Genomic DNA, 26,526 nt, shown 5'->3' on the forward strand with positions numbered 1-26,526 from the left:
TTACAGTTATTTTCCGAGGACAGTCATTAGAACAGAGGCCACTGAGAACTGCAAGTACAAAAGGTGAGCTTACAGTGTTTATATTAACATCCATCTTACAAGCACAACCTCTGAAACCCATTAAAGTATATTAACAGATGTCATGTACCATTAAAATTCGTAAAGAAAATAACTTCCTTCTGTATGACTTATGTACTTTTTTTTTTTTAAAATCTGTTTGAGATATATTGCTTTGTAGAAATTAATCAGCTAATCGCTGTTTTGTCATACCTCATTTGTTAGGCAGCTTCCAAAAGATTTGCCAGTTGAAAAAATTCCAAATTATAACATGTTAAAAATAGTGGACTACACATTTTATTCATTATCCTTTGCTTCTAACCATTTAAAAAAATACTTGACAGATATTCAGCTTTACTGTTTTAACTGGTAGAAAGGAAAGCAAAGGCTTTTCCCCATATACTAGTGACAGCTTTACAATTGATTCAAAGAAATTCACTGAAATTCTAATAAACAAAACTGCCATTACCCATTTATTCTATGTATTCAAAAGTATTGTAAGCATATGGGTATAAAGCTACTTAATATCTAAAGCCTATGAGTTGTTAAATTACTTGTTAGCTTGAAAAATCAGTTAAATTACAGAAATACTAAACATTTATAAGTTTCACTAAGTGAGGGACAATGAAAGCCATCTGTTCTATAACTTAAAATACCGTGTCACATTATCAGAATATCATAGTAAAATGCCTTTTAAAAGAAAATAACAGCAAAAAGAAAAATAACAGGCACATACACATACAAGAAATCTAAGGCGTCATTACGATGGAACATTCAGACTTAAATGACAACAGTTTGGTTGAGAAGCAGCCCAGTAATGGCCATGAGCAGGGAAAAAGATACAAACAAGACCACATCGGTGCAGCAGACAAATAAAAACATAACCTCTCCACGAGTTATATTGCCAAGCAAGTGCTGCAGACAGAGAAAATAAACATGTGGACTGGATTTGATGGCAGGTCATTCTGACCGACAGGAAGCTTCTAAAGCATTTTCTATCTACTTTAAGGTTCCACTGAGGTTCAAGTATAAAATGTTTGGTGACAGTTAAGTACCAAGTGGTGTACATAAGATGTTCACAGCGTAGCAGTCTGATCAGAAAATATTCCAAACTAGAGTCAGAAATGGTACTGTTCTAGAAAAGGACCATTTGTAATATTCTGAGTGCAAATCTTAATAACTGTTATAACTCCAAAGTTATAATTTATTTGCAACTTAACATTTGAGACATCCAAATACAGAAGCATCTGTTGTTTTTATATAGTCAAAAAAAGTCTGGACATCTGGACAAATAAAATGAAGGTGTGGCAAAGCACAATTTGAAGACTGTCTGTATCTACTTTTAAAGCTATGAGTTTATTCTATATGTTAGACAGAGGTGTGTATGCAAGTGGCACCAACTCTTCCCATTTTGATGCAAAACAGCACACTGCAATTTGCTGTTCAATTTCACTGCTGGAACAAATAATCTGACCAAGTGCACTGGACATCAGATTTAACAAGCAAAACTGCTCTCATTGTCCATATACCAAGTAAGTGAACACAATGCATTTAGTGATACACCAATTGGCATAAAGCATGTTTTGTTAGAAATACTCTCCCTTTATCACAGCACAAATTTTTTTAGACCACTCTAATTCCCATTTTATGGGGTTTCTATGCAGAAATGCTCACACCCTGAAATGATGCTAAAAAAGGCTTACTTTGATTTTTAAGATATAAGTACATACATTGAATCAAAAAGCACATCAGAAATTATTCCTTTCCCTCATTCAAAATATCACAATTGTTATTCTAATATAACTTCATGAAGTAAAAGATTTTTCTAGAAGGCTTTCTGCATGCTCATGTTTATTATATTACCCATATGCAGTATTATTTAAAAAGAAGGCTTCCATCAACATGGCACATCACTGTAGTCTGTTATGATGAAAATAAATCCCAAGCTAAGGAGAAAATAATAAATACATCAGCCCGCAGTAGTGGTTGCAGTTCTTATGACATGTAGAAGGCTGAAGCATTAGGTGTATTTAAGTAAAATGAAGACAAACACAATCTTTCCACAGCAAACCTCCAGTTCACTGGTTTAGTTTTCTCCACATGAGTTTACTTACAGCCTCATCTTTTACTCTTGCTCAAAAAAAAAAAGTCAAGCAAGATAGACAAGCAATGGACTCAAAGCTCGACACCTCTGCAGTCTGGAAGAACATGGTAGGCCACGCAATTTGAACATTTAATTACTTTCAGTTACAGATACTATAATCTAACTCTAGCCTTTTAAACCAAGGCTTTAATTCACATACCCTTGCTATGTTAACTGTCATCCTAAATTGTTATAGTATGATATATTTTAGGAAAGCTGACGTTTAGGAAATTATTCTTACTATTTACTCTTTGCATTTTTTTTTTAAGTTGGTTACTTTCTGTTGTATGCACAGACGCAGCATTTCTTGTCATCTATCAATATGGACTGAAGGCATGAATCTTCCTTAAATTTGTTTCAGTTTGAATAACTCAGTTTCCCTGCAGATTTTATTTTAGACACTTGATAATTCTCATTCTCCCTTCAAAAGCCAGCTGAGAAATACAACTTTTAAAGACCTAGTACTGCCTTTAGAATTTTGCTAGAATGCAAAATTGGTTAATGAAAGCTCCAGGATGCAAGGAAGGACTTAGACTGCTTCTAGGTAACAAGTGAAAAAAGACACACATTCTTGTGAAAACAAAAATACGAGCTCTAAAGAAGATGAACACTTAAAAGGATATTGCCGTCAAAACTGGTAGAAAAAAAACCAGCTAAAGTGCTGAAAATAATGGCCAGAATCAACTTGGAATAAAAATAAGTACACTAAAATAAAACAAGAAAAAAAGTTAGATAAGTCATTTTTGTTTGGTATCAAAGTATAGATTCTGCAATATACTTATGCAGTCCCTAATATTTTCCATGCCATGCTTTTTCTTTTATCATGCGTAGAGCATTACCATAATATTACCATACACAGAGGATCAAATATTCCCCTAAAGATCTGATGTTGATTTGATTATATGGAAATAACTTACCAATAACTTTAACAAAATAGGCATCTGCCTCAAAGTTGTTTTTTAATGTATGGATAGCAAAGTCCTTGTTGGGATAACCTTTGCTTACTACAATGATATCCAAGATTCCCTAGAGGGAAAAAGAAAAGTTTAAGTTAGAGTTCTGATTTACTAGATTTACTGAGTTACTGAGTTACTGATTTACTAGATAACATCTAAATTTAGCAAGTAAATTCCCTTAGAGATGCAAAGGAAAAACATGGAGCATGTGCAGCAAAGTTTATGCTTCCACTACTAACATTAATACCTTTCATATCATATTAATCTTAGGCAATATTAGATAGAGCACTCCATCCACAGCTAACCAGGGCAACGCACGTGGTCTGTGGCTTCTTTCCTGCCACGGAAGACAGCAGCTCAAATGGAGCACATGGAAGGCCAGCAAACCTTTAGTCACTGATGGGCTGCTGCTACCTGCCCAGCTTCCAGAGAGCATCTCAAGGTAGCAGCAATGTCCCAGACTAAAGGCACCATCTGCCACAAGCTGTATAGCAAATGTTTATACAAAGCAGTCTACCAACGGCACAAAAAGACAGATACAGCAACACAGAGTGATGCTGCTTGCTGTAGTAAAGAGCTGAACTTACGTCTTCATATATGTCAAAGAAGGTTGCTACCACTGCATCCTTGATTTGATTTAGATCTGAGAGCTCCCAAAAAACTTTGAACATACGACGCACGCTCTTGCAGCTCGCATTATTGCATGGGACATTTTCTAGTAAAAAGGCTTGCTGGTTGCTGTAAAACATATATATAACAACTTACTTCCTATAAAAAGTCTAAAAAATAAATATTTTTCTACAATATTTTTCTAGTGTCCAATACAAATGAAGTAGAGTAAATAAATAAAAATATTAAAACAAAAACCCAAAGCTAGCAGCCAATAGTTACTTTCAAATCCATAAGCATTTATGTTAATTTCACAGGCAGAATTACAACCATCATGTCACGCCTGATTTAAACCTACCAATACACTAAATAAATAGTTCCAAATCAGCAGGAATAATTTCATTATTCTTACTTTATTCTGAGACGAGTTCAAGTGCACCTAACAACCATTTTCCTTAATCCCCCCCCATGGTCCCTCAGCTTATATGCTACTTGAAATGTGTCAGTGCTTTTTTCATTATTTTATGACAATCTGTTCCCACCCCAAGTTCTATTAATAAATTTTCTTAACACATTACATGATATTTTACACATTTAAGATTAAAACACATCTCCATTAGTATATCTGCAATTGTTTCAAAGCAAAAACCAAGCCAAAAAACTACTAGGATACTAAAAACTGGATGGGACAAACCAAGTTAGACATTTGCTGTCACACAACAAACAGAGAGAAAGGCTGTAATACTGAAAAAAGAAACAAACAAATCAGTGTAGCAGGTGTGGCATAGCAAAAAGCCTCCCTTCTGAAAAATTCATCTAATATGCATCAGTTTGTCGGTGGGAGACAGATGAGTGACACAGGGTTCATACCTGCAGGTTCATATATGTACCCTGATGGCTAGTAGCATCATACATAGCCTCTAATATTGTAAGGTTGCCACTCTCACTGGAATGGTGAAAACCTTCAGGACTTCACCAGCTGGGAGTCTGATTCCTTGGCAAGTCTCAGTTACTATCCTGGGAGCCCACAGGGATCCATCACTGCCTTGGCAGTGGGAACAGATGAAGTTTCCTCTTCTCTTTCCGGGGGCAGAGCCAGGAAATGGAGCAGCCAACTGCTGCTAGCTAGCAGCAAAACTAGCTAAGCATGTCAGAGCCCAGGGCAATTACCAAAAACACTTCTTCATTATGACCTTGAACATAATGCCATTCCAGAAGGTGGCAAAAAGGTGTTTTTCCGTATCTTAACAGCATCCAAGGCCTCCAGGATACAGTCACAGTAACTTCAGCTTTTTTCTTTAGGAAAGTTTTTGTTTCTATGGAATATTTCAGGTAATTTGCTTCTAATAAGAATCATATCCCACAACACTCATATTTCTGCAACATCCTTTTCAGAAGGAGAGGAGGGCAAAACATTCACCTTGAGGAAAAAATATTTCTGACAATGTAGTAATAGTTTCTTTGCACAATGTCAAGTTAGTATTTCAAAACCTACAATGGGAATAACATAGGATTTTGTTCGCTGTAAAATTTATCAAAAATCAAATGGGATATTTAAATATTTTCCTCAAAACCTTATAATCACATTTCTTGAGCTTCTTTGAAAAACAAAAAATAGGCCTCTATTTCTCTGCCATACGCCTGCATTTGACTGAGCCTTAATCTGAACAACCCACTTGTTACAATGTCACCGTTAAAAGCATGAACATATAGAATTAATGTCTAGCTAAAAATCAAATTAGGTGATCTACAATATTTAAGGCATTGTATTATCTGAACCTGAGAACTCATAACCATAACTTGAAATTGCTAAGTGCTCACATTCTTATTTTATGTCAAATTAACCAACTATAAAATTAAGGTGACAACTCAAGCTAAGCAAATTGTTTCAATTTCTCTTTATCATCATCTTGGCATAAGATGTATATACAACATTCAAAACAGAGTCCAAGTAACTGCTAGCCACATTTTATCTTTCTTGATCCTCAATTCCAGGCCACTTCCTGGGCTGTGCTGATATGGGAGCTGGGAGCTGCCCCGTGCCATGTCTCAGCACGGGAGGGGGAAGCCTTGGTTGGGGGCCACTCATTTGAAAGGCTACAGCAACAGGAGAAGTTGCAGTGCCTGGCTGTTCGCAAAGGGAAGAGCCATCAGCTGTTTGCTGCCTCCATCAGCTGTTCAGTTCTTTCTTGGAAGAACTCCTGAGGACCGGATTTGGCCTGTGGGCTGCTAATGGATTCCTTATGCTTTTTTAGGGCTTTAATTAATTTACAATTACCAGAATAAAAGCATCTTCCTCCGTATTTTATTTCTACTTCATGCTATGATTACCAAGAGCAAATTCATGACCTTGTTATTTTGAACCAAATTTTGAAGGAGATTCACACAGTCAGAAAAAAATCTACCTATAACAGTAAAAATCGACAACATATACTTAAAATGACAAACCAATGTCCCTTAAAGCCTATAGGAAAACACAAAGACTGTTAAAATGATAAAACCATAGATCAATGCTCATGTGCTACAAAAATGCGTAACAGACAATAGAGAAAAAAATCAGCTTAAATACCAAGAATTCAGAGTTCTTTTGCGCTGCATATTAAGACTAGCATAATCACCCTTAACCGGATACTTGCTGAACTTTTAATGTTTATTAAACATTTACTATTATATTCACACCGTTGTACACACAGTGTCACCAACTACTGCAGAACTATCTGCAGAACTTTATCTGAAACAACTTACAGACGATGCTCAGGAAGTATAGAATTGTCTACAGATTGGAACCTTCTGACTGAAGGCCACATGCAGCAAAGCTAAATCTAGTAAGACTGAATTACTACAAGCATGGCTTAACACCAAAGACAGACTGAAGATTTATCTCAGTTTTATTTTAACATGCTACTTCACAATTACAATTAAATATATACTGCTTAATTTCATACAACTCTCATTCCATCAGTTCTAGGCTATGCCATCTACTGTTATACAGGGGACATCTAAACAACTCATATCTTACTCTAGACATTCAGAATAAATTAAATTGCCTGTATTTTTTAAAGCTGCTCATCTACAGTCACTCAATTCTACATTTTAAAGAAGTTCTTTATCCAACCCTGTTTCTGAAAGTGACTAAAAATGATTTAGGAAGAGATGATTTGGTCAAATGAGAGTCCTTTTAAGTAGACTCATGCAAAGGATTAATACACATACGTTTATTTAAAACTGTGCATGACTGCCTGGAGAACTTTGCAGAAGTGTGTTATACTTAAAGTTTTTCATTCAGCTGCTCACATACAGTTTTTGATTAGCTCCAAGTTTCAATCCGTAGTGCTATTTGTCACCAGTATGCGAGGTAGATACTAAACTTCCATCTATACCATTACTTTATTTAACCTGTGAAAAGCATTCCCTCTGAGTAGAAGCCTCATTGAAAAAATGATTCCTGGATTATGTGTTTGCAATGCTAGATGCCAATTATTAGTATTCTACTTGGGAAACAAGCAGTTAAATAAATTATTTCATCTAGTTAGGTGGCTGAACGAAGGATAAGCATTATAGACTCCGATGAAGTAGTTAGACTTCCAATATTGCCAGAGTGAATGTAAAAACAGCATGTGAAAAAAAAATGAATAAATTTAGATAATATAGTAAGTAGAGATGAACCAATCAGTTAACCAACTGGTTAAAGCCCTTTACCTATTACTATTCTATATACGTACACAAATTCTAATATAGTCATAACTAGTGAGAAGAAAAAATCATGCATGTGTGTAGCCTAAAGAAAAACCTGTAGACTGGAATTCTAATGTGCAGATTTGACTCAAGTCAAAAGTTAGAAGAATTCACAATGGACAGACAAATACGTTAGATCTGATTGAATGCAGCATTCTCACCTGTTCGAATTCATAGACCCTTGGAGTTCAAACCCCCACCACACTTGCAACTACACGTGATTCCTTTTTTTGTTGTCGCTGTTAATAAGGAATGTATCCATGCTGTCAGAACATTGCATGCCCTTACTGAAAACCGACTGAATATGACAGGAGATCTAAGACTGGTCTTATGGCAATTCTACGAGTATTTGAAGCTATTAATCACCTGGAAGGACAGTAAACTGAAGTTATTCCCAAGAATGATAAATGTTTTTATTTCAGTGTTCTATAGGAATTAAAAAATAAATAAATCTGAAAGTCCTTTCCAGATTTATAATAAAAATAGAATTGATTTTAGTCATATTCTTCCATTGTCAAATATCAGTATATTTTCAGATTAGTAAAATGGCTTCTGCTTCCTTTAATTTCTTTAAGTTACAGACAGCAACTGGAAGCTAGGCCTTCTATACTATGACACAGATTGAGGTCAAGAGTTCACAAAAATGCTTTTATCATTTAATCACAGTAATCAATCACTGAAATTAGATCTGTAGATGTAGCATGAAAAGCTTCAAAGAAAGAAATAAAAAGCTTGATCCAGAAGTGTTTAAATTCAATTAAATAAGGTTTTCATTTGAACTTGATCTAATTTAAGAAGAGCTTTTAATTTAATTCCCACACTTTTAATTCTCTCTGACCTAGTTACAAATTTTAAAAAGGAAGCATTTGCTTATGTTTCTCAGAAACAATGCATTTACAGTACTGTGAAAGTGACATTTGATAGTCACTACAGAAAATGTTTCCGTTACCTTTCAACAAATACGGGGAAAATACCGTGTTAACACACAACATATTTATTTGCTTTTTTTGCCAGACTTCCTCTGTTTTCTCAACCCCCCTTTGAACAGCCTGTCAAATCACCTGCCAGTACTTTCAAGTCCTTATGCCTAACTATGTCACTCAATTTTGAAGTCAAGTTTCAAAATAAGTTTAAGACACACCCAATGGAATAAATAATTTCAAAAGCAAGGAGAATAAAGACAAGTGTACCACAGTAATCCATTGCTGTGAGACAGCTAACTTCCTGGGCTTTCACAGAAGTAACTATTTATAAACTATTTAAACCTTTTACATATTACATTGCCCTAAGTATATGCCATCCAGACAAGAGAGGCTCCTAGTGATATTAAAAGATAAAAACTTTGAAAAAACCCTCTGAACTCCATAAGTCTTCTTTCAAAGTGTCCTAGCCATCATGATACACGCTAAGAGATAGCTTATAGTACAGCAGAAAGTGAAAGATTTGCTGGGCTTTAGAAAAAACAAAGGACAAGAACAACTTAACATTTTAAATGCCTCAGTATTTCAATGGAAAAGGAAAGACCTTGGTTCCAGTCTGCTCTCTAAACTTTTTATAGTCTTTTTTCAATGACTGCTGAACTGAAGATGCAAACTCCCAACTGAGCAAGGCTACGAACAAAAAACCACAAACCCAACAATCAGGGACTGAGTGCTTTAACTTTGCCTATGCTGTTACTGCCCAGAACTTGCATCAATTTCTTCTCTGCCATATTTGGAAAAAAGAAAAAAAAAGCAAAACCAAAGCAGCTGCTGTGCTAGTTATGTTAAGGCTCAAAGGCTGCTGCACTAGTTATCTTAGGGCTCAGAAATACAGTGGCAGAGCTCAGCTGCTCAGTCTCTGAATCACAACTTCGTGTAGGCAGAATACAAGCACGTAGCTCTTCAAACTGGGTCATTTTTAGAAATGTTTTTAGGCAGGTGCACATAAAGAACTCCAACACAAAAATGTCAGTGGGTGACTCATGTTTAGACAATCACTGGAAGATCTGGATTGATTCTAACTTAAGCATCTAACTTCTTGCTGTATACTCTTTTAAACACTATATAGTGAGCTCCTCGATTCTTTTCCTTATCGAGTATTAATTCAAACTATGAATCCGTACCCAAGCTCATCCACAACACTATACAGAGGAAGATACTAAATACACCTGTGACAGAGGCTTAAGTTTTCCCTGTAATGCACAAATGCAAGTACTCATCATAGATCCCAATAAGAAAGATGTTGAGACTTAATAGGGTATTGATTAAAATACCTTTTATGGGAGATTATGTGAGGAAGGAAGAGTGGATAGCATAGATAATCTGGTGCTGGAAAATCCAAGCTGTAAATTATCAGCAAGACCTCTAGTCAGGGCACGTGCTGTGCATACCCTGTTCATAGTGAGATTCACTGGCATTAAAAGTTTGAAGAGCTCTTTTACGTTTTTCTTGGAAGTAAACAATTCTGCTCATTTCTACCGTCAAGCAAAACAATGTTCACACGACAACATGCTGCTTCAAGGTAAAGACAAGGACATGCCAGTGGCTTCATCACCAGATGCCATGTGGAAGCTGCCTACAGGCTTCTCCATTATGATTAGCTGGCTAAGTTTATCCTGCAGCCAAGTGATATGTGCAGAAGAGCAGAGGCATGTACTCAGGTCAACTGTTATGTGGATCACTAACTCCTTGATGTACAATACTCTCCCAGTTCGGATCCCTACACCTGCTGTAACACCAGATTGTAGCAAGACAAAGCATTAGGAAAGCAAACAATGAAGAATAAAAGAGAAGAAAAATTACACTGACAAATTTAATAGGAAAGACTAGAATCATTTATTTCCCTTCTCTAAGGATTTAAGCACTGGGGTATATATTCTACTAACAACATATTTTCTGTCTGTGACGTGTTGTTACGGTTTAACCCAGCAGGCAGCTGAGCACCACAAAACCATTTGCTCACCTGCCCCTCAAGTCTTCCCCCTCTCTGTGGGATGGGGGAGAGAATCTGAAAAAGGCTATAAACTCATGGATTGAGATAAAGACAGCTTAATAGGACAGAAAAGGAAGGGAGAAAAAATAATAATATACAAAATAAGTGATGCCCAATACAACTGCTCACCACCTGCTGACCGATGCCCAGCCAGACCCTAAGCAATCGCCTCCCCCCCGCCAACTCCCCCATTTTGTTGTTCAGCACGACACCATCTGGTACAGAACAGCCTGTTTGGGTCAGCCGTCCTGTTTCTGTCCCCTCCCAGCTTTTCGTGCACCTCTAGCCTCCTCGCTGGCAGGGCAGCACGAGAAGCTGAGAAGTCCTCGACTTCGTGCAAGCACTGCTCTGCAACAACTAAAACAGCGTTATCACCATTGTTCTCATCCTAAATCCAAAACACAGCACCATACCAGCTACTAGGAAGAAAATCAACTCTATCCCAGCCAAACACAGGACACCTGCCTAATAGGTTTTAAGTAATTTTAGTGATCACAGAGCTGTAGTGAGAATTAACAGACTGAAGTTGGAAGACCTGTCTTCAGCAGTGTTTCTCATCACCATGTTTTATTGCAGCTATTCTCTCTCTAAAAGGAAAGATTCTTCTCCACTGTACCTTGAAAAAATACATAGTTTTTGCTGTTGACACAAATATCACTTTCCAATGCACAATTCAATAGTCAAAAAAGTCAAATTGATTTCTACAAACATTTATGAGCATAACCTAATTCTGTTGCCTCAGCTACAATAAATCATGAATGATGACAAACTAAGTAGCAAATGAATCCCAGCTATTATAAATGGAGCATCCAGTCCTATGGAAGTTGCAGGATGTACTGGCTTTTTTGATCACTTAAGCACAGATGACACTAAAAAACCTTTTAAAAAAACGAGATTTCATCTTAAATAACTGGTTGCTTGGTCCTCCATAAAAGGAATCAGTGGGCAAGACACCTCAAAAAACTTGAGAGATTTCAGCAGATCAAGATCAAACTGTTGGAGCACAGAAAGGTATTGCCATCTCTTTCTGATGACAAGAAAGTAGATGAAACATCCAGATGAACAAAAAAGTAGGAGCAAAGAAATACAAGGAAAGTTAATAAAAAAGTCCACAAAGTACTTCACTAAACACTAAAATGCGCTAAGATTTAGTAATTTGTATGACTGTTGACTGTACAACCATTTAATGGTCTTTACTTCTAGGTTTACATATACTTCACCTTCCAGATGTGTTCCTTAATATAGCAAGAGCATCTGGGTAGCCATCCATATTGTAATCTCCAATATGAAGGGTAATTGGAAATGTAACTTCTGATGTAGTTTTGTCAGTTTGATGTGGTACAAAGCCCCAAACCGTGTCTTTATTTTTGAAGTCTTGCAAGACTGGAATCCACTGTAAAAAAGAAAAAAAGAACAGAACAGATAGGTAAGGAAATACATTTTATGTATTAAATCCACCCTATTCTATTTAAAACGGCTGACAGGTCTATACTGCATCACAATTCTGAAATGATTTATGAATTTCCAAAGAGAAACTAAGGATTATTTCACAACTCTGACACCAAATGACTGTTTTAATAGGAAACCTTTTCTAGGTACTAAATTTTTCCAGAACAGAAATAAACTAGATAAGGTTATAAGAATAAAGGATGTGTTTTTAGAAAGCATCTAGTGTATAGCAATATTCAGGAAAAACTTCACTGAAATTCATGCTTGCCTGTTATTTTTTTTTTTTTTTTTGAAGTGTAGCCACACCTAAACTATCAAGCCTTCAGATCCTCAGTGATTTTTTTTTTTTTGTCCAAAATTGCAAGCAATAGGCAGCATTAAAACTGGAAGAGGGGTACACTCATTAAATCTGTGGAAGTACAAAGGAAGGGCAAAGTACAATTTCAATTTCTCCAGGACAAGAAACAGAATGCCTCTGTACTTACTTTCCACGAAGGGCTGCAGAGGGGCTAAATAGGAAGTTATCTTAATTAAAATCAAAGTAATTTCACAAATCGGTATGAAACTGAAGTATGAGGGTTAACATTTCAATTCTACAGAAAAAAAATCAGTGCCATTTTTAAAGCCAGAAGTAATTTTCTGTGTCAGCTAACTGACAACGTCTTCGAACGAACAGAAGGGTGCCATCCTAAAGGATCACTATCAGCAATGTCAACAGCACTTAACAGCATCTTCAACGTCTCTCACCCAAGCCTTAATTTAGCAATTTCAGGAACCAGAATGAGATCCCTGACAGCATTGTTTCCTGCTGTGGAGAGACTCCCTCATTAGCACAATGCAGCAACCAACAACATTCCAGCCACATGACAATTGTCTGTGACACTTGGACCTGTCTCTTGAGATTACACACAAACATGAGAACCCCCCAGATTTTTTTTTTTTTAAGAAGTGCACTAAAGTCAAATTTATCTGGTTATCACAGAGAGCTTAGAAACCTAGAACAGTTCTGCCAGATGTGCATATACTGTGTGCCTGCCTGTGTAACTTCCAACATTTGAACTGCTAAGATGATCCATAACGCACCACTGATGAGAACTCAAAGTTTAATTTAAACATACTTGGTCATATTACCCTCTTGCCTCCCCCCAACATACGTATACCTATTTAATTACTGTTAGCTGCTGAAAGTTTGAAGAATCCAAGAAGGAAAAAAAAAAGGAAAGGAAAAGACTCAACCTGAGAGAAAATTTCAGTGTTAGACTTTGCACTTCCCTGTCATACAGAAGAGTTGAAATATTACTGCAAAGTACAGTAAATTTGAAAAACTAATTGGAATCAGAACCATGAAATACTGTGTTAGTGATACCATGCAAAATAAAAACTGCCATTGCAATGAAATCCAATTATACTTATCATATACTTTCTAAATATTGCTGTGTATGGTAATAGTATTTTAAAGAAAAAAAAATTCAGAAAGAAATTTTAGGAGTAAACCTGAATTTTTACCTTTTTTTTTTTAAAACTCTACTCAGAAAACGATTCATAAAAAACAATTTTACTATTATAAAGGCTACAGTAAAATGCAAACAAAGCAACAGGCAAGTAAAACAAAAGCCACCTATTGCTACTAAACATCACTATGCATCTTACTGAACCAGTTGTGGGACTTTTTATAACGGCAGTTGTAGAACATTTCAAAACATTAGTCTTGTTCAATCTGTAACAAGGACACATTTTGGTACCACGCATAATTTACTCTGACACTAAGTTCACAGAGTAATACACATTTATGGTGGAACTCTTTCTGTATAGTTCTCCTATAACTATTACTGAGTAATAGAATGCAAGATTAATTGTTCACGTGGCTTAGGACGTATTTCAGTACAGAAGGCAGAAAAATAAAAATAGGTTTGTCAACAATATAAATCTGCTACTACTTTTGAATTTGTTAACCCAGACAATTATTTAAAAGTTATAATAGCAAGTATGAAGCTTAATAGGAAAAAGACTAAAACCATTTTTTTTTCCTCTTACTGAAAGACAGAAATAGGTGGGATATAATGAGGACACACAAAGCTATTTCTTGCAGTCTCATCATGCTTTTTCACTTACCTACCTAAGATGAAAAAAAGATTGAGAAACAGAGTTAATATATCTAAAAGAAAATTTAATTCAGAGAAGGATTTACTTTTGCCTTTATGTTAAATTTCATTAAATACTTGCACTGATAAAATTAAAACATTTATATATTCCTTCAATTAACAATGTTATAAACTAAAATGATTTTTAAGTGCTTGAAAATCCATTCTCAAACTCCTCAAATATTTGTTTTTCATCAAGTAGTAGAGAGAATGCTTTATTGCCCTGTGAAAACACAGCTTCTTTTTCACTTTGAAAAAGATCTCAAGTACTTAAAGATATTTTAAAATTTTTTGCACTCACCCCACCTAACTCAAAAAGGGTTCATTTCTCTCTGAGTCCACGTTATTCTATACATTAGGAAACACAGTTCCCTTGCTCTAGAGCCTGCTCTTTGAACCAAAAATATGGGGATAACACATCTCGTATTTTTTTAAGCTTTGGCCGGGAAACCTATTACGAACAATTAGCCCATCCAGCCAGCTGCCCAATTCCAGACCGTGTAACACAGGCACGGAGTCTGCTGTGAGTGAGAAAGCATTTGGAAACTGGTAGTCCGTTCCTGGCCAATACCTTCCCTGGAAATGCCAGGGTTTCCCCTCCTTTCTGCGAGGGGCACCATATAGCATCCTATACAAAGATCAAGAGTGACCTGACAGAACTGGCCACAGCAACAGAAGTCCTTTTTCCTAAGGGCTCCCCTTCTGCTGTCTGCATGCATTATAGCTCAGCTGCACATAAAGAATAAATCCAGTAATTTCAGGAGGCATTAGGTTTTCAGTGCATACGAAGGTCACCTGAATTCCATATACAATTGAGTAGCCACCACTGAAAAAAACCAACCAACCAAACAAAAAAAACACCACCATACATTACACCATTAACTTACGGAGTCCAAAGCCCAGAAGGTGATAATCCCCAGCATTACTTTAGCAACATAGAAGAGAACAACTAAAGCAGTAAGTCATATTCAATACAAGAGCACGGCTCAGAGACTTGTAGCTGCTTTGAGAAAGACAAACAATCCAGAGATGTGGGGATCTTGCATAATCTGGGATTAATGAAAAATTACATCAACTGTAATCCCCCCTCCCCACCTTTAAACTGTTGCAGAGGAACCAAGAAAAACTATTTACAATGACAAACTACAGCTGATAATCAGTACTGTTGGATACATGTCTAGCCTACAGAATGACACCAGAAAGACCTGTGGTTGCTATAGGATGCATTGCTATGTTCTACACCACAGCTGCTGTATTTACAAAAGGAATAAAGCTGTACTTTTTCTATTGTATAGAGAAAGGTTGTAAGAAGGTTCGCAGTTATAAGAACTAAGGTTATAAGAATGCTCACAAAGAAACTCTTAAATTAAAGGACTGAAATGATACTGTTTGCCTCAGGAAACAAAGAAAATAAAGTAATACTGAATACTAGACAAAATTAAGAGAAAGATTAGTCATCTCTAAAAATATCACAATACCTACAGTTTCTACAATACACATTACCAGGGACTTTAAAACAAGTTTCAGGGAGAGCTCAGTCTGATTTTCAGAATCTAAATGAGATCTAAATCAGCAAGTTAGTCTGCAGCTTACTGCAGGTGAAATTCAAGAAGTCTGAAGTGTCCCGATACCAGCTACAATCTGAAACAGCATATGGGATTCTAGTTCAGATCTGACTGCAATTCTTCTGTTGCTGTGGAAACATTCACATTCTTTCAAACTTCTAGTAGGTCTGTATCTCCTTAAGTTACTTGTATGCAATTCTTTGGCCTGTCCTTTGGCCTCATCATCCAAAAGAAGGAAATTTACCTGAGATATTTCTAATACTTCTGAAGATTAAATGGTTAAATAAAATATAACCTGTGGTGAGAGAATTTCATCCTTGAAATTTGAAATAATTCTCTTAGATCTGCTTGGCTTTCCAAGTAACCATCCAGCTATGCCACACGCAGCACAAGAAGGAAATATACCATAGACTGACAGCTGTCAAACAAAACAAGATCTTATCAGACCAACAACTCCAAAACCTGACATGCCACTGAATGCCGCTTCATAGCTCAGAACCGCAAATTCTACAGATATGTATTTCATCTCAATCTATCCCACAATATCACGTGTTTCATCTCAGTCTATCCCACAATACAATAAAACCACATTAACTGTTTTTCATTTCTATTCAAATATCACTGCTTGTTTGTTTTGACAACGAAGGACAAAACCACCTCCAGTTACCACAAGATTTTCTTTTTTTTTTTTTAAAGACAGTCATGTAATTTATTATCCTTAAGATCTGAGATAAGTAATTTTCTCAAAAATTCGTAACTACCAAAAGCACTCCCACAAAACCCTACAACAAAAACTGAACAGAAATTATAGATACGTAGCATCTTCTACTTTTTCCATAATAGACTTGAAATCTGTTTCCCATAGATTCCAGATAGTTATCTAGCTGTCACACACAGGATACCATCTCCTTGTTTCAATATATTCTGCACCACAAGGGCTTATTACTTCTCTGAAACTGTAAAGTTATTAATTAAACAAAGAGCATTTATCTTGGTCTGTTGCCACGAAGTTTACATTCACCAATTCTCACAAAGATTAATTCATTTAGTCAAATATCAGAAGTTGCGTCAGTTGATCTCATAGATGACCAAATGCAATGAAATTAAAACATTTCACTTCCAAATAAAAATGGGAAGCAAGATGTTTGAATAGATTTCTACCTGAAGAAAACATGCAACATACGGGAGAAACTGTAGACATGAATGAAGGTACTGACATTTTTTCGCTTTTTCATAATGGGAAAGTTAAAATGGTTTAGAAGAAAAAGCTGCATCGCTTCTAGATGAGTCAGAATACAAGAAAAGAAAATGCAAGATATAATTTTTTAAAAAAGATCAGAACAAGTCATTATTGTCTGCCATTTGATATTGTCATTTTTAATTAGAAAGTCATTCTTTCTAATTTCTAATTTCTAAGAAAAATTGCTTTGAAGTTTCTAGGTAAGCCTTAATACTTCTTAATGCTTTTTTTCTAGTAGGATGAGAATCTGTTGGATTCTTCACTTCCTAAAATAAAATGACAATATTCAGCTGTTAATTTTTAAACTCAAAGATCATTATCTTAGAAACTATTTTAAAACTGAAATTAGTGTAATTGCCAAATTAAATATACTGAGACAGTCAAAAATAGTATGTTCAAATCTAATGTGTTATTAAATAAATAGTTGACCTCTATCAAAAAAATGAAATTATGAAGGAACAGGAAAACTGTCTACGTACAATGTTACTTCAGAGCACGCTACAATAAAAGACTCAACTTTGGCAAAATTCTGATATTATGTAAGCTGCTCCACACCTTCCTCTACACATTACTAAATCACTTCCTTCCAGAAACATATAATAAATAACATACCATACAGCTTTTGTTTATCCCACTGATAAGTCATCCACCACCACCAAGTAACAGCTTTGTACCCATCAATGGTACATGGTATTTCTGTGTGGTTCATTTTCCACAATGAATTTACTTTCATTTGGAATATTTGTCTCAAATTTACTTGAGCAGAAAACATCAAATGTCTTTTGCTTCTTATATTATCAAGAATAGGGAACTAAATTTAGAGCTGAAGGACAATGTCTTTTGACAAAGAGCAACCGAACTACTCAAAAGTGAAATGCGAAATGCAAGCAGTATGTTACAGTAACATAACCAATGTGACGTGCTTAACAAGTCAGTGTTCTTCCTTTTGACCAGAAAGCAAAGCAAGCATCGCAAACTAATCATCTACTTGCTGTATGCGCATGCTATGACCTGTAAATCAAATCCCCCTGTAATGCTGTGTATCCAGCAGCACTATAATCTATTCCCCTGTGAACACAGAAAACAGGCAATTTAAAAAACAAAACGGAAACCTGTGAGCATGGGAAAACATGCATTTGTAAGTATAGAATTGCCAAGATTAGAAAGCTGAAATGGGTACATTACTAGATCTTGAATTACTTTACTTTCCATCAAAACCATAGTTTGAGCTAGATAATAAATACATACCTACATAAAAACATCTTACATAATATCATTACAGGTGGAGAAGTTTGCTTTTTCAGAAAAAAGTTATTTTCCTATACCGTATTGATTCATAAAACACAGTATTTTCCTTTGTCTTTGCAATTCCAAAGTCACAATACCTGATCCAGTCCTAGCTTAGTTAAATAGATGACACTTTTTTGACATGCTTGGTCTTCACAGACTGGTAACAAATGTTCACTTTGTCCATCACCATCTGCCAAAGAAAAAAGATGGTCAACGTGTATTTGCAAAATCAGAAGCTTTATTTGCAAGAGATAATTAACTGAACATTTTTAATGTGAAAAAATAGACCAAAATAAACTAGACATTGAAAAAATCCTTCACCTTTGTAATCTCTCATCTAAAAGATATCATCGATCTTTTGTGTGAGGATTATCTTTGAGTATTTTCATCTCGACCCACAGTATAGAGGAACTTTTAAATTTTATATCTGATGATAATGTATTATATTTAGAAGAGTAAATGCTTATTAATTTACTTAGTCCCCGTGTTTAGCTGGGAAGAAAATTACTCTTTATATAAATCTACCATTACAAATCTACCATACAAGCTAATCCAATTTTTGGAACCAATTTTAAACTTCTGCGCTGTCAGGAAGACTAAAAAGAATCATGAGTTCACATGTACTATGTTAATCTATACTAAAAGGTAAAAAAAACCAACACTGGAAGGTTGACTAACTCAATGGCTGATAAATTCCAGGCCTACAGAACTAGGTAAATCTGACTAAATCACAGATTAAGAAAGCTCTTCTAGCACATGTATTTCCAAAACCTTTAGGAGAATAATGACCTTCTACACGTTTAAATAAGCAATGTCTAACTGCATCCAGAATTCTGATGCACAGAGCATATAATGAGAAATAAAATGATTTTCCATTATCTACTCCAGGAGAAATCCCCACATTCACATTTTGCAGCCCTGCCTTGAATATTCCCAAGCTACCACAAGTTACCTTGTGTGGGCTGAGAAAGAAGAACAGTGAGGCAGTTGAACGTAAGCACCCCGCGAGAAGCTAGAATTGCTGCGTTAATGACTAGTGCTGCAAGTCCTGATTATAGCCATATATGCCAAACTAGACTTGCTAGAGAGATGCTATGCCCCAACTCATAAAAGCTTTAGAGAATTTGCTTTTCCGGGCTATGAAATCAAGGCTCAAACTGTAATGAAAAATTCATCTTTTCAAATTGCCCCATAGCCCATATGGTTTTGAGCAGCTTGGTATTAATATTCAAGTGGATTTTTTACAGTTGCTTTAAAAAGTCTCCTTAGTTAATATAAAAAAAAACACAAAACGAAGCCAAAACACTAGATCACCCTCAAAAGTTACCGAATCCCTTACTTATTTCCCAATATACTATTGACCACAACCAAGATGTTTTGTCATACCTAACCTATACCATAATAAACGATGCCTCAGCTTATCAAATTATATTTCTATGAAGACGAACTACCTTTTAGTATATACATCCATACGTAGTTAAAATTTGTAGGTACCTCCCTCATTGTGTAAGGAAGCTGGGAGATGGAAAATTGGGTCATAAGGGGCAGAAGGACTTGTAAAAATATCAGACCTCCCTAAATACCTCCAAGTGATAAAGCTGAGCCATCACCTTCAGTGGCTTTCTACATGCCATCTGCCTCAAGTATTATTTTATCTCACAGCAAAAACCCTCCTAAATTATCGCAGCTCTGTTATCAAGTACAAACAATTTAGGATGTCAGTTAGCCGACGCAGAAGTCCAGTAAGTCGGCAACCAAAGAGATGAGAAAGTAAATTACCACTGAACAGAGAAATTAACATAGCAACCAGTGAATTTGACAGGTCTGAAATCAGCACCAACTTATAAAGCTGTTTTCTTCCTGCATCATTCAAGTAAAACAATTAAAGCAGGATACTTATTCAGAATTAATGTTTTATGTACCATGAATAAGAACTGTGCCCATTATCGCTGACTTCAACAATGACCATGAAAAATATAGCAAAAGAAAGCTGGAACAATTAAAGTGTCTAACTTCCCAACAAACATTTGTAACATTTACAGTATACATCATAGTGAGCACTTGATAAAGCTGCCTCATTGAGAGCTTCACTACCATTATCTTTCATCCAAAAACAAACCAAAAAAGGCTAGGTACACATTCACACTGCAAGGCACGCAAAACAAATGCGGCTTAAAAGGCATCAAGTGAAGTGCCAACCATGAGAATATAGCTGGAAATAGGACATCAATGAAATGAGAATATCTTCTGAGCCGTAGCAGAGTAGTTTAAGAAAACCTACAATTAGTTAAATACTCTCCTACAGAAAAGGAGCAATCAAGAGAAGGAAAGCCCAGCATTCTTCATGTCTGTCACACTATTATCTCTTATTTTTTCTCTAGTTTGTATTTCTAACCCTTCTCTTAAAATGCACAGGTTCTTCTTTTATTATTACAGTTATTTAATCAAAAGTCATTTTCTGAAGAAAACTCAGATTTGTCAAAAGTGATAACTGCTGTAAATGATTAGTGAAATGTTATGTTTTTTAACAAAATAGAAATAAGGATAAAACCCACCCAGAATATTGGCTAATATTACATTTAAATGCAAATCTTGCCTCAATCTTTGCAAAAAAAAAATCCTCCACCCCCAAAAAATAACCCTCCTCCCAAACCAGCCCTAAGCACCAAATTAGAGAAGAATGTTTCATTTTCCAGTTTTTATATTGCCATTTTACACTGTCCTGATCCGCAATAACTAGAAATACGTTTCCAGTATTTCTGAAGTCTGTCCAAAGGCACTATGTGGAAACAACAAATGGATCCAGCAACTTTTCCACTTCTGAAAGAAAATTGATTCTTAATCTTTGTGCTTCCTACCTTGATTTCATACCTTGAAGTGCCAGCTAAAATTCCAGCTTTTTGCACAACTCTATAGATCTTGAAAACCACATGAAAATACCCCAGGAGTTGCCTAAAGAACTCAATCTCACTGTAACAACTAACCTATCTTGGACCTATAATGATAACTCGTCTCATCTTCATGCTTGGTTTAATTATCAATTTAACATTTTTTTTTTTTAAACTCTAATCTTGAATTTAAATTCCTCCACAAAGGAGGAGGAAGCCAGAAATGAAAAAGGAGTATCATTAGCACACTTGCTCCAGCTCTATTAGGTTTTCATAGGTGAAAAAACACACATGTGAAGCTCTTCTGGGTTTACTAATGAATACGCCGTTGGTGATAATGGCCGAATGAGCTCATTAGATAAACTGAAGTAAGCTGTACTAGCTACAAATTAAAAGACAAGGAAAAAACACTCCACATAACATTAGTTAATAATGTACTTCAACCTACATCCAGCTAAACCTGACATCCACATTGCAAGCTCTATTTATTTATTTTTTAATAAATGTGACCATTATAAAAATTCTTTCTTTCTGGGAACCTCATTTTAGTCACCACCAGTGCAACGTTCATTTCTATACATTTTAGGAAATCCTGACTGCTTATTTGAACATTTTATGAACATTAGCCATTTCCAAATTAGCTTAGATACAAATGTAAATAAAATTGGACACAGTTTTAGTTCAGAGTTATACATGAGAAGAAATTCCCTTAGTTACATACAAGATCTACTAATATTTAAACACAAGTATTCATTTTCTTGATAGCTGTGCCAACAATATTACCTTTGTAAGGCTGCATGTAGTTTGCATGTGTTTCTGTGTGGCCCAGTGGCTCATACGAATTTACACTTCGTCTAAACAGTGAAATGCCTTCATTTTGTCAAACAGTACAGAAATACCATACATGCAAAATTTCACTTCATCCTAGTACAACTAGTGACCAAGGGAATTAGGTGTTAGAACCAGTCATGACGTTTACTTCTAGAAATTCTGTTATCATTACTCAGCTCCTAGAGTCTACTGCTCTATCCTTCTGTGACTGTATTGATTTTCACCAACCTTATGTTCAAGTTGCTGGAAATCTCACGGTTAACGTTACTTGTAAATCCAATGCACCTCATAGCACTAGATGTGCTTAAACATATCCTAGACTCCCAATGTACTTCGGTAGCTGCACTCACCTTAAAAGAAAGCCTGTTTGACATAAAAATAAACACTCAACTGGTAGCTATCACGTTCTCAACATATGACTCTGGCTTGTGATACTAGAGAATTACGCTAAGAAAAAAAAATCAAGCTTTATAGGTTTTATAGGTAGTGGAAATGAAAAAAGAACAGTCCCACACACTCATCAGCTACAAATCTGTATTTATGTCAAAATATATAAAGATAAAATTAGCAGTCATATCTTCTACGAATCACATGACAATTGTTACCTACAACTACCTATTCACTGCATTTCAATGAAAAGCCATGGGCAGAAAGATTCCTTTCCATGTCTGCAAACTGCTACTGTTCCAATCCAGAAAAAGAATAACCCAAAAGACAGAGATTGTGCAGATCACTGGGAGTACACTTCATAGATTGTATGATAAAAATTACTTGCAACTAAAGCTTGAAAGTTCTTTGAAGATGTTCAAATAGCTCAAATCTCTTCCATCTCTTCTAAAAATATATATGAATGGAAGAAAGAAAAAATACCCAAATAAAATTTAGAACACTATGATATTTTTAAAGTGTTATATATTCAAAATTCAATACTAACGTACAATAACAAACGGATGTTTTAAAACAAAAGCACAAATAGCATTTACATTGATCCTCCTGAGCATTTCACTAAATTGCACATCTACTTGTAGGTGTTGTGCTGTCCTAATTTGTTATGGTGACACTGGAGTTTGTGTAGTTTCAACTCTGACAGTTAGGGGATTGCTGTAGCGGGTCCATTAGATTTTTCCCCTTCCATTTTCAACCAACTAGATTATCAGCCAAATGAGCATAGACCCTTTGTGATGAAGAGCAAACAAAACCACACACACTCGCAGGTCCTTCAGTCAGTTCTGTCTGGTAACTAACTTACCACCCTCATCTTTCCATAACTAGAGAGGAAGATAAATCTATAAAGTAACTAGGCTGACTAGCCAGCAGGCACTGCAACAGAGAAGACAGCATACAACCCTGCACTACCAAATTGATTTTTTTCCTCTTAGGACTGCTAATGAAGTATGTTCTTCCACACTTTAAGGAAAAAAGATCTATACCTGATAAACTTCTTCCAAAATCACGATGTATGAGACAGATGCTTTATAAATAAGCATGTTTATCATATGTTAAACATAAGTAAACAGGCAACAAGATTTCTCAATTCAGATAGTCAAACTCCTTTAAAACAGAAAAAGGTGTTAAAAAGTGGTATTTTACAACCAAGTTGCAAAACAATAAAGTTGGTGGGTGTATGATCCAATTTTATTTTTTTTAAAGCCATTTTTTTTTTTGCTATAATAAACCCATAACTTATTCCAGTTGTATTAAAAAACCTTTTTTTCCCCCCCTCTGGGAGATAAACATAAGCTAACTACGCACATTAAGACAGAACGAACAGTCGAGCTTCCATAATTCTGGATCCGATGCTACATCAAAGCAAGGCACTTCATACACCACACAGTCTTCATGCCTTCAACACCTACTGTTCTCTCCTGAGAATATACATTGTGAACTGGCTGTGTTATTATAGACCTCCTGTCAGTGCAGTCTTCACAGTTCCTTTCAAGAAGGTGAGAAAAAACATTTCCTCAGCATGGTACAATAAAAGCCAAGAAGCTTTTCTCTGCTGTTGATTTAAATTCAAAATAAGCATCAGGCATATCTGTTTAATATAATACATCCTAATGCACGTTCATATGCCTTTTATTTCACCATGCACATAGCTTGCTCACATCTCTCCCTCACTGCTTTGCACTGTTCTCATTCTTCTTCCTTGTGAGCCTTTCATTTAAAGTTCTAAAGAACAGAAAATAAGGAGGAAAAAAATCCTGCTACAGCAGCACTCAAAACACTCTCCTTCTGGAGCAGGCAAAAAGAAGACAACCAGTACAACTGAGTTTGATATTCAAGCAAAATAAAGGTTTGTTTGAAAGCTGATTATCTTAAATTTATCTTTATCTTCTGAAGTAATAAAATTATTAGAATTCTTTTGTCACTCTCTGCCTTTAGGTGTTCACGGAGATGGTCATGACAGAGATGATTATAATAAATTACTAAGATAATTACGCATTATTAAAATAATCAATGTCAGCTGCTTTTTGAAAATGTGAATCACAACTTCAAAAGACAGATGTAAAGAGCTTTCACAGATGAATCAAAGTTATGTGAACATTAAAAAAACCTAATAACACACTCTTTCACATTAAAATTCTGATCTTAGGTTTGTCTATACCCTCCCGAAGAATCTGTATTAACATCTCCATGGAAAGAAAAGTATTTAAACACAGCATGGCAGCAAACTGCACAAAAAGACTTCTAGGCTGCATCTGATTCACCAGTGAGATCTTCTGTCTTAATGGAAAGAAGAGTATATTAAACATACTAACTGGAAACCGAGAAGGAAAAGAAGGGATTAAACATGAAATGAAATTAAAAACAGAATGAGAAGCTACCTGCACACTAAACAAGTGTCAGCACTGAAACTCCTGTTGCAGTTGATGCTGAAATTTACTTTTCTAAGTATTTCACATTGTAAGAACAGAACCGGCAAAGCTTGGAACTATCTAACATTACACATTTAGAAAGCACATGTGGTATCAAACTTTCACGTGCTAACAAATGAGGGGGGGAAACTGCTACAGCTATGGTCTTAACCTCAATACAGGATCTTTTTCTTAAGAACTGTCATGATGCTGGATATTTTAAAATAGGACTAAGAAAAATTAAAAGTATCATTGAACAGCATGCATTCCTGGTCATCAATTAAAAAGCAAGACAGGTTTATCCTTTAAATACACTTTTTACAATGCACCTTGAACTCAATACCCAAGTGGCAATTAACTTGGAGTATCTCCAAGTACCTGTTTCAGATGAACTCAAGTGGGTCTATCACAAAAACAACTTCTTCCTTAGATAAGGTCATTCAGAATTCTTTAATACCATCAGCTTTTACATCTTTTCATATGAACTGATCACAGTAATAACAGTATTCCTCATGTGCTGAGTATTTCAAACACAGATATATTATCTTCCTGCATCTTAAGATTAGTAAAGAGTCCTTTTATTGACTACAGGAGTTCAAGTACATTTCCACAATTCAGGGCTCAAAAGACAATTGCTATGTAAAGATGTTATTTACCAAAATACATCATTGAAAGTTTTCTTGTGATACATAGTTACTGCATCTGAGGATGTGACATTCTGAAGAGGAGGAAAAAAATAAAGAAATTTAGATTCTAAAAGAAAAGTGAGATACCAAACCGGAAGCTACAAAAGCGCAATGAAACTCTGCAGGCATAAAAGCAATGTATTTAAGGTATCATCAGTTGCAGGATAATCAAAGTCTACTTTAAAAAAAATCAACAAAATGCATTTTGCACAGTGCAATGAACGGTTTCAAGGAAAAATGAACAAAGGTTAGGCACTCTGTTACACTGTTTAAACACAATGAGCTAGCAATAACAAGCTCTCATTACCTATGAGAAAAATGACAATTTCTACCATATGACATTCAAGTAACATACATGAAACTCTTCAGTTACTTGGTGAACGGAGATGTCGTCTTAGAATTAGTAGTTGGATTACTAGATTCTAAACATGAGAAAAAACTGAGTTCAGGTTTCAGGAGAACTTCAATAATCCCAATTCTTGCTTTGTCAAAAAAAAGTAAGCAAGTTTGCATAGTACGAATAAACACAGGCTTCATAAATTAAAGACGGCGACACAGATGAAGACCCAGCAGCAGCTAAGAGAACATATGGCGAGTAAAAAGTTGGCTAAACGCTACCCTGAAAAAGTAAGACTTGTGTTGTATTTATTCACAAGGACACTATCAACAGTATGCTCTACTTTCATTTTGGAAAGCTATTTTTGACTCTCTTACATACAAGCTGCAACAATTTATTTATTTATTTTGTGTGAACTAAGCAAAAGCAGTGACTGATTAATAAAACTTCTCGATTCTCAGGTCAGACATCATAAAAGATAGTTTATCAGTCTCCAGTGAACCAATCATAGGTCAATAGCAATTATAACATTAATTCCCAATAAAAGTGAATTACTAGACTGCATAAACAGCACCATATTCCACACTAACTGCTTCTGGCTCCCTCCTTTAAAGACATATTACATTAATCTTCAATGTAGCAAGAAAATAACAGGTTTGTGTTGAGATACAGTTCACATTCATCTTATTGCTCAAAATCTTGTTTTCAGGATGCTCCACTGAAATCCTTACGTTTCTTTAACAAGTATAAATTTTTTCAGAATTCCTAATA

The 26,526-nt window shown here is 35.5% G+C and overlaps 2 protein-coding genes across 5 annotated transcripts in view; one reads left to right on the plus strand and one right to left on the minus strand.

Annotated features, from left to right (window-relative positions):
- Nucleotides 1-26,526, plus strand: part of LOC310905659 (uncharacterized protein) — a gene marked incomplete at its 5' end in the record, with an annotated part of 135,646 nt that overhangs the window by 83,354 nt on the left and 25,766 nt on the right. Inside the window, one exon of one of the 3 annotated variants that reach the window (XM_083852273.1) lies at nt 24,471-26,520. The exons of the other annotated variants lie outside the window; for them this stretch is intronic. Of the gene's footprint in view, nt 1-24,470; nt 26,521-26,526 lie in introns of those variants that run through there. 3 annotated transcript variants of the gene reach the window in all.
- ITFG1 (integrin alpha FG-GAP repeat containing 1) overlaps nt 1-26,526 on the minus strand; it is a 73,223-nt gene that overhangs the window by 17,673 nt on the left and 29,024 nt on the right. For both annotated transcript variants that reach the window (XR_014589191.1, XM_083852222.1), the window contains exons 9-13: nt 18,254-18,348; nt 11,694-11,866; nt 3,744-3,894; nt 3,118-3,226; nt 5-48 (exon numbers count right to left, since the gene is read on the minus strand). Coding sequence is in view for 1 of the 2 variants with exons in the window: in XM_083852222.1 (XP_083708348.1) it covers nt 5-48; nt 3,118-3,226; nt 3,744-3,894; nt 11,694-11,866; nt 18,254-18,348 (572 nt within the window). In the remaining variant the exon portion in view is untranslated. The remainder of the gene's footprint in view (nt 1-4; nt 49-3,117; nt 3,227-3,743; nt 3,895-11,693; nt 11,867-18,253; nt 18,349-26,526) is intronic.

The sequence above is a fragment of the Anser anser genome (assembly GCF_964211835.1).
Source record: "Anser anser genome assembly, chromosome: 11".
In the NCBI taxonomy this organism is placed as follows: domain Eukaryota; kingdom Metazoa; phylum Chordata; class Aves; order Anseriformes; family Anatidae; genus Anser; species Anser anser.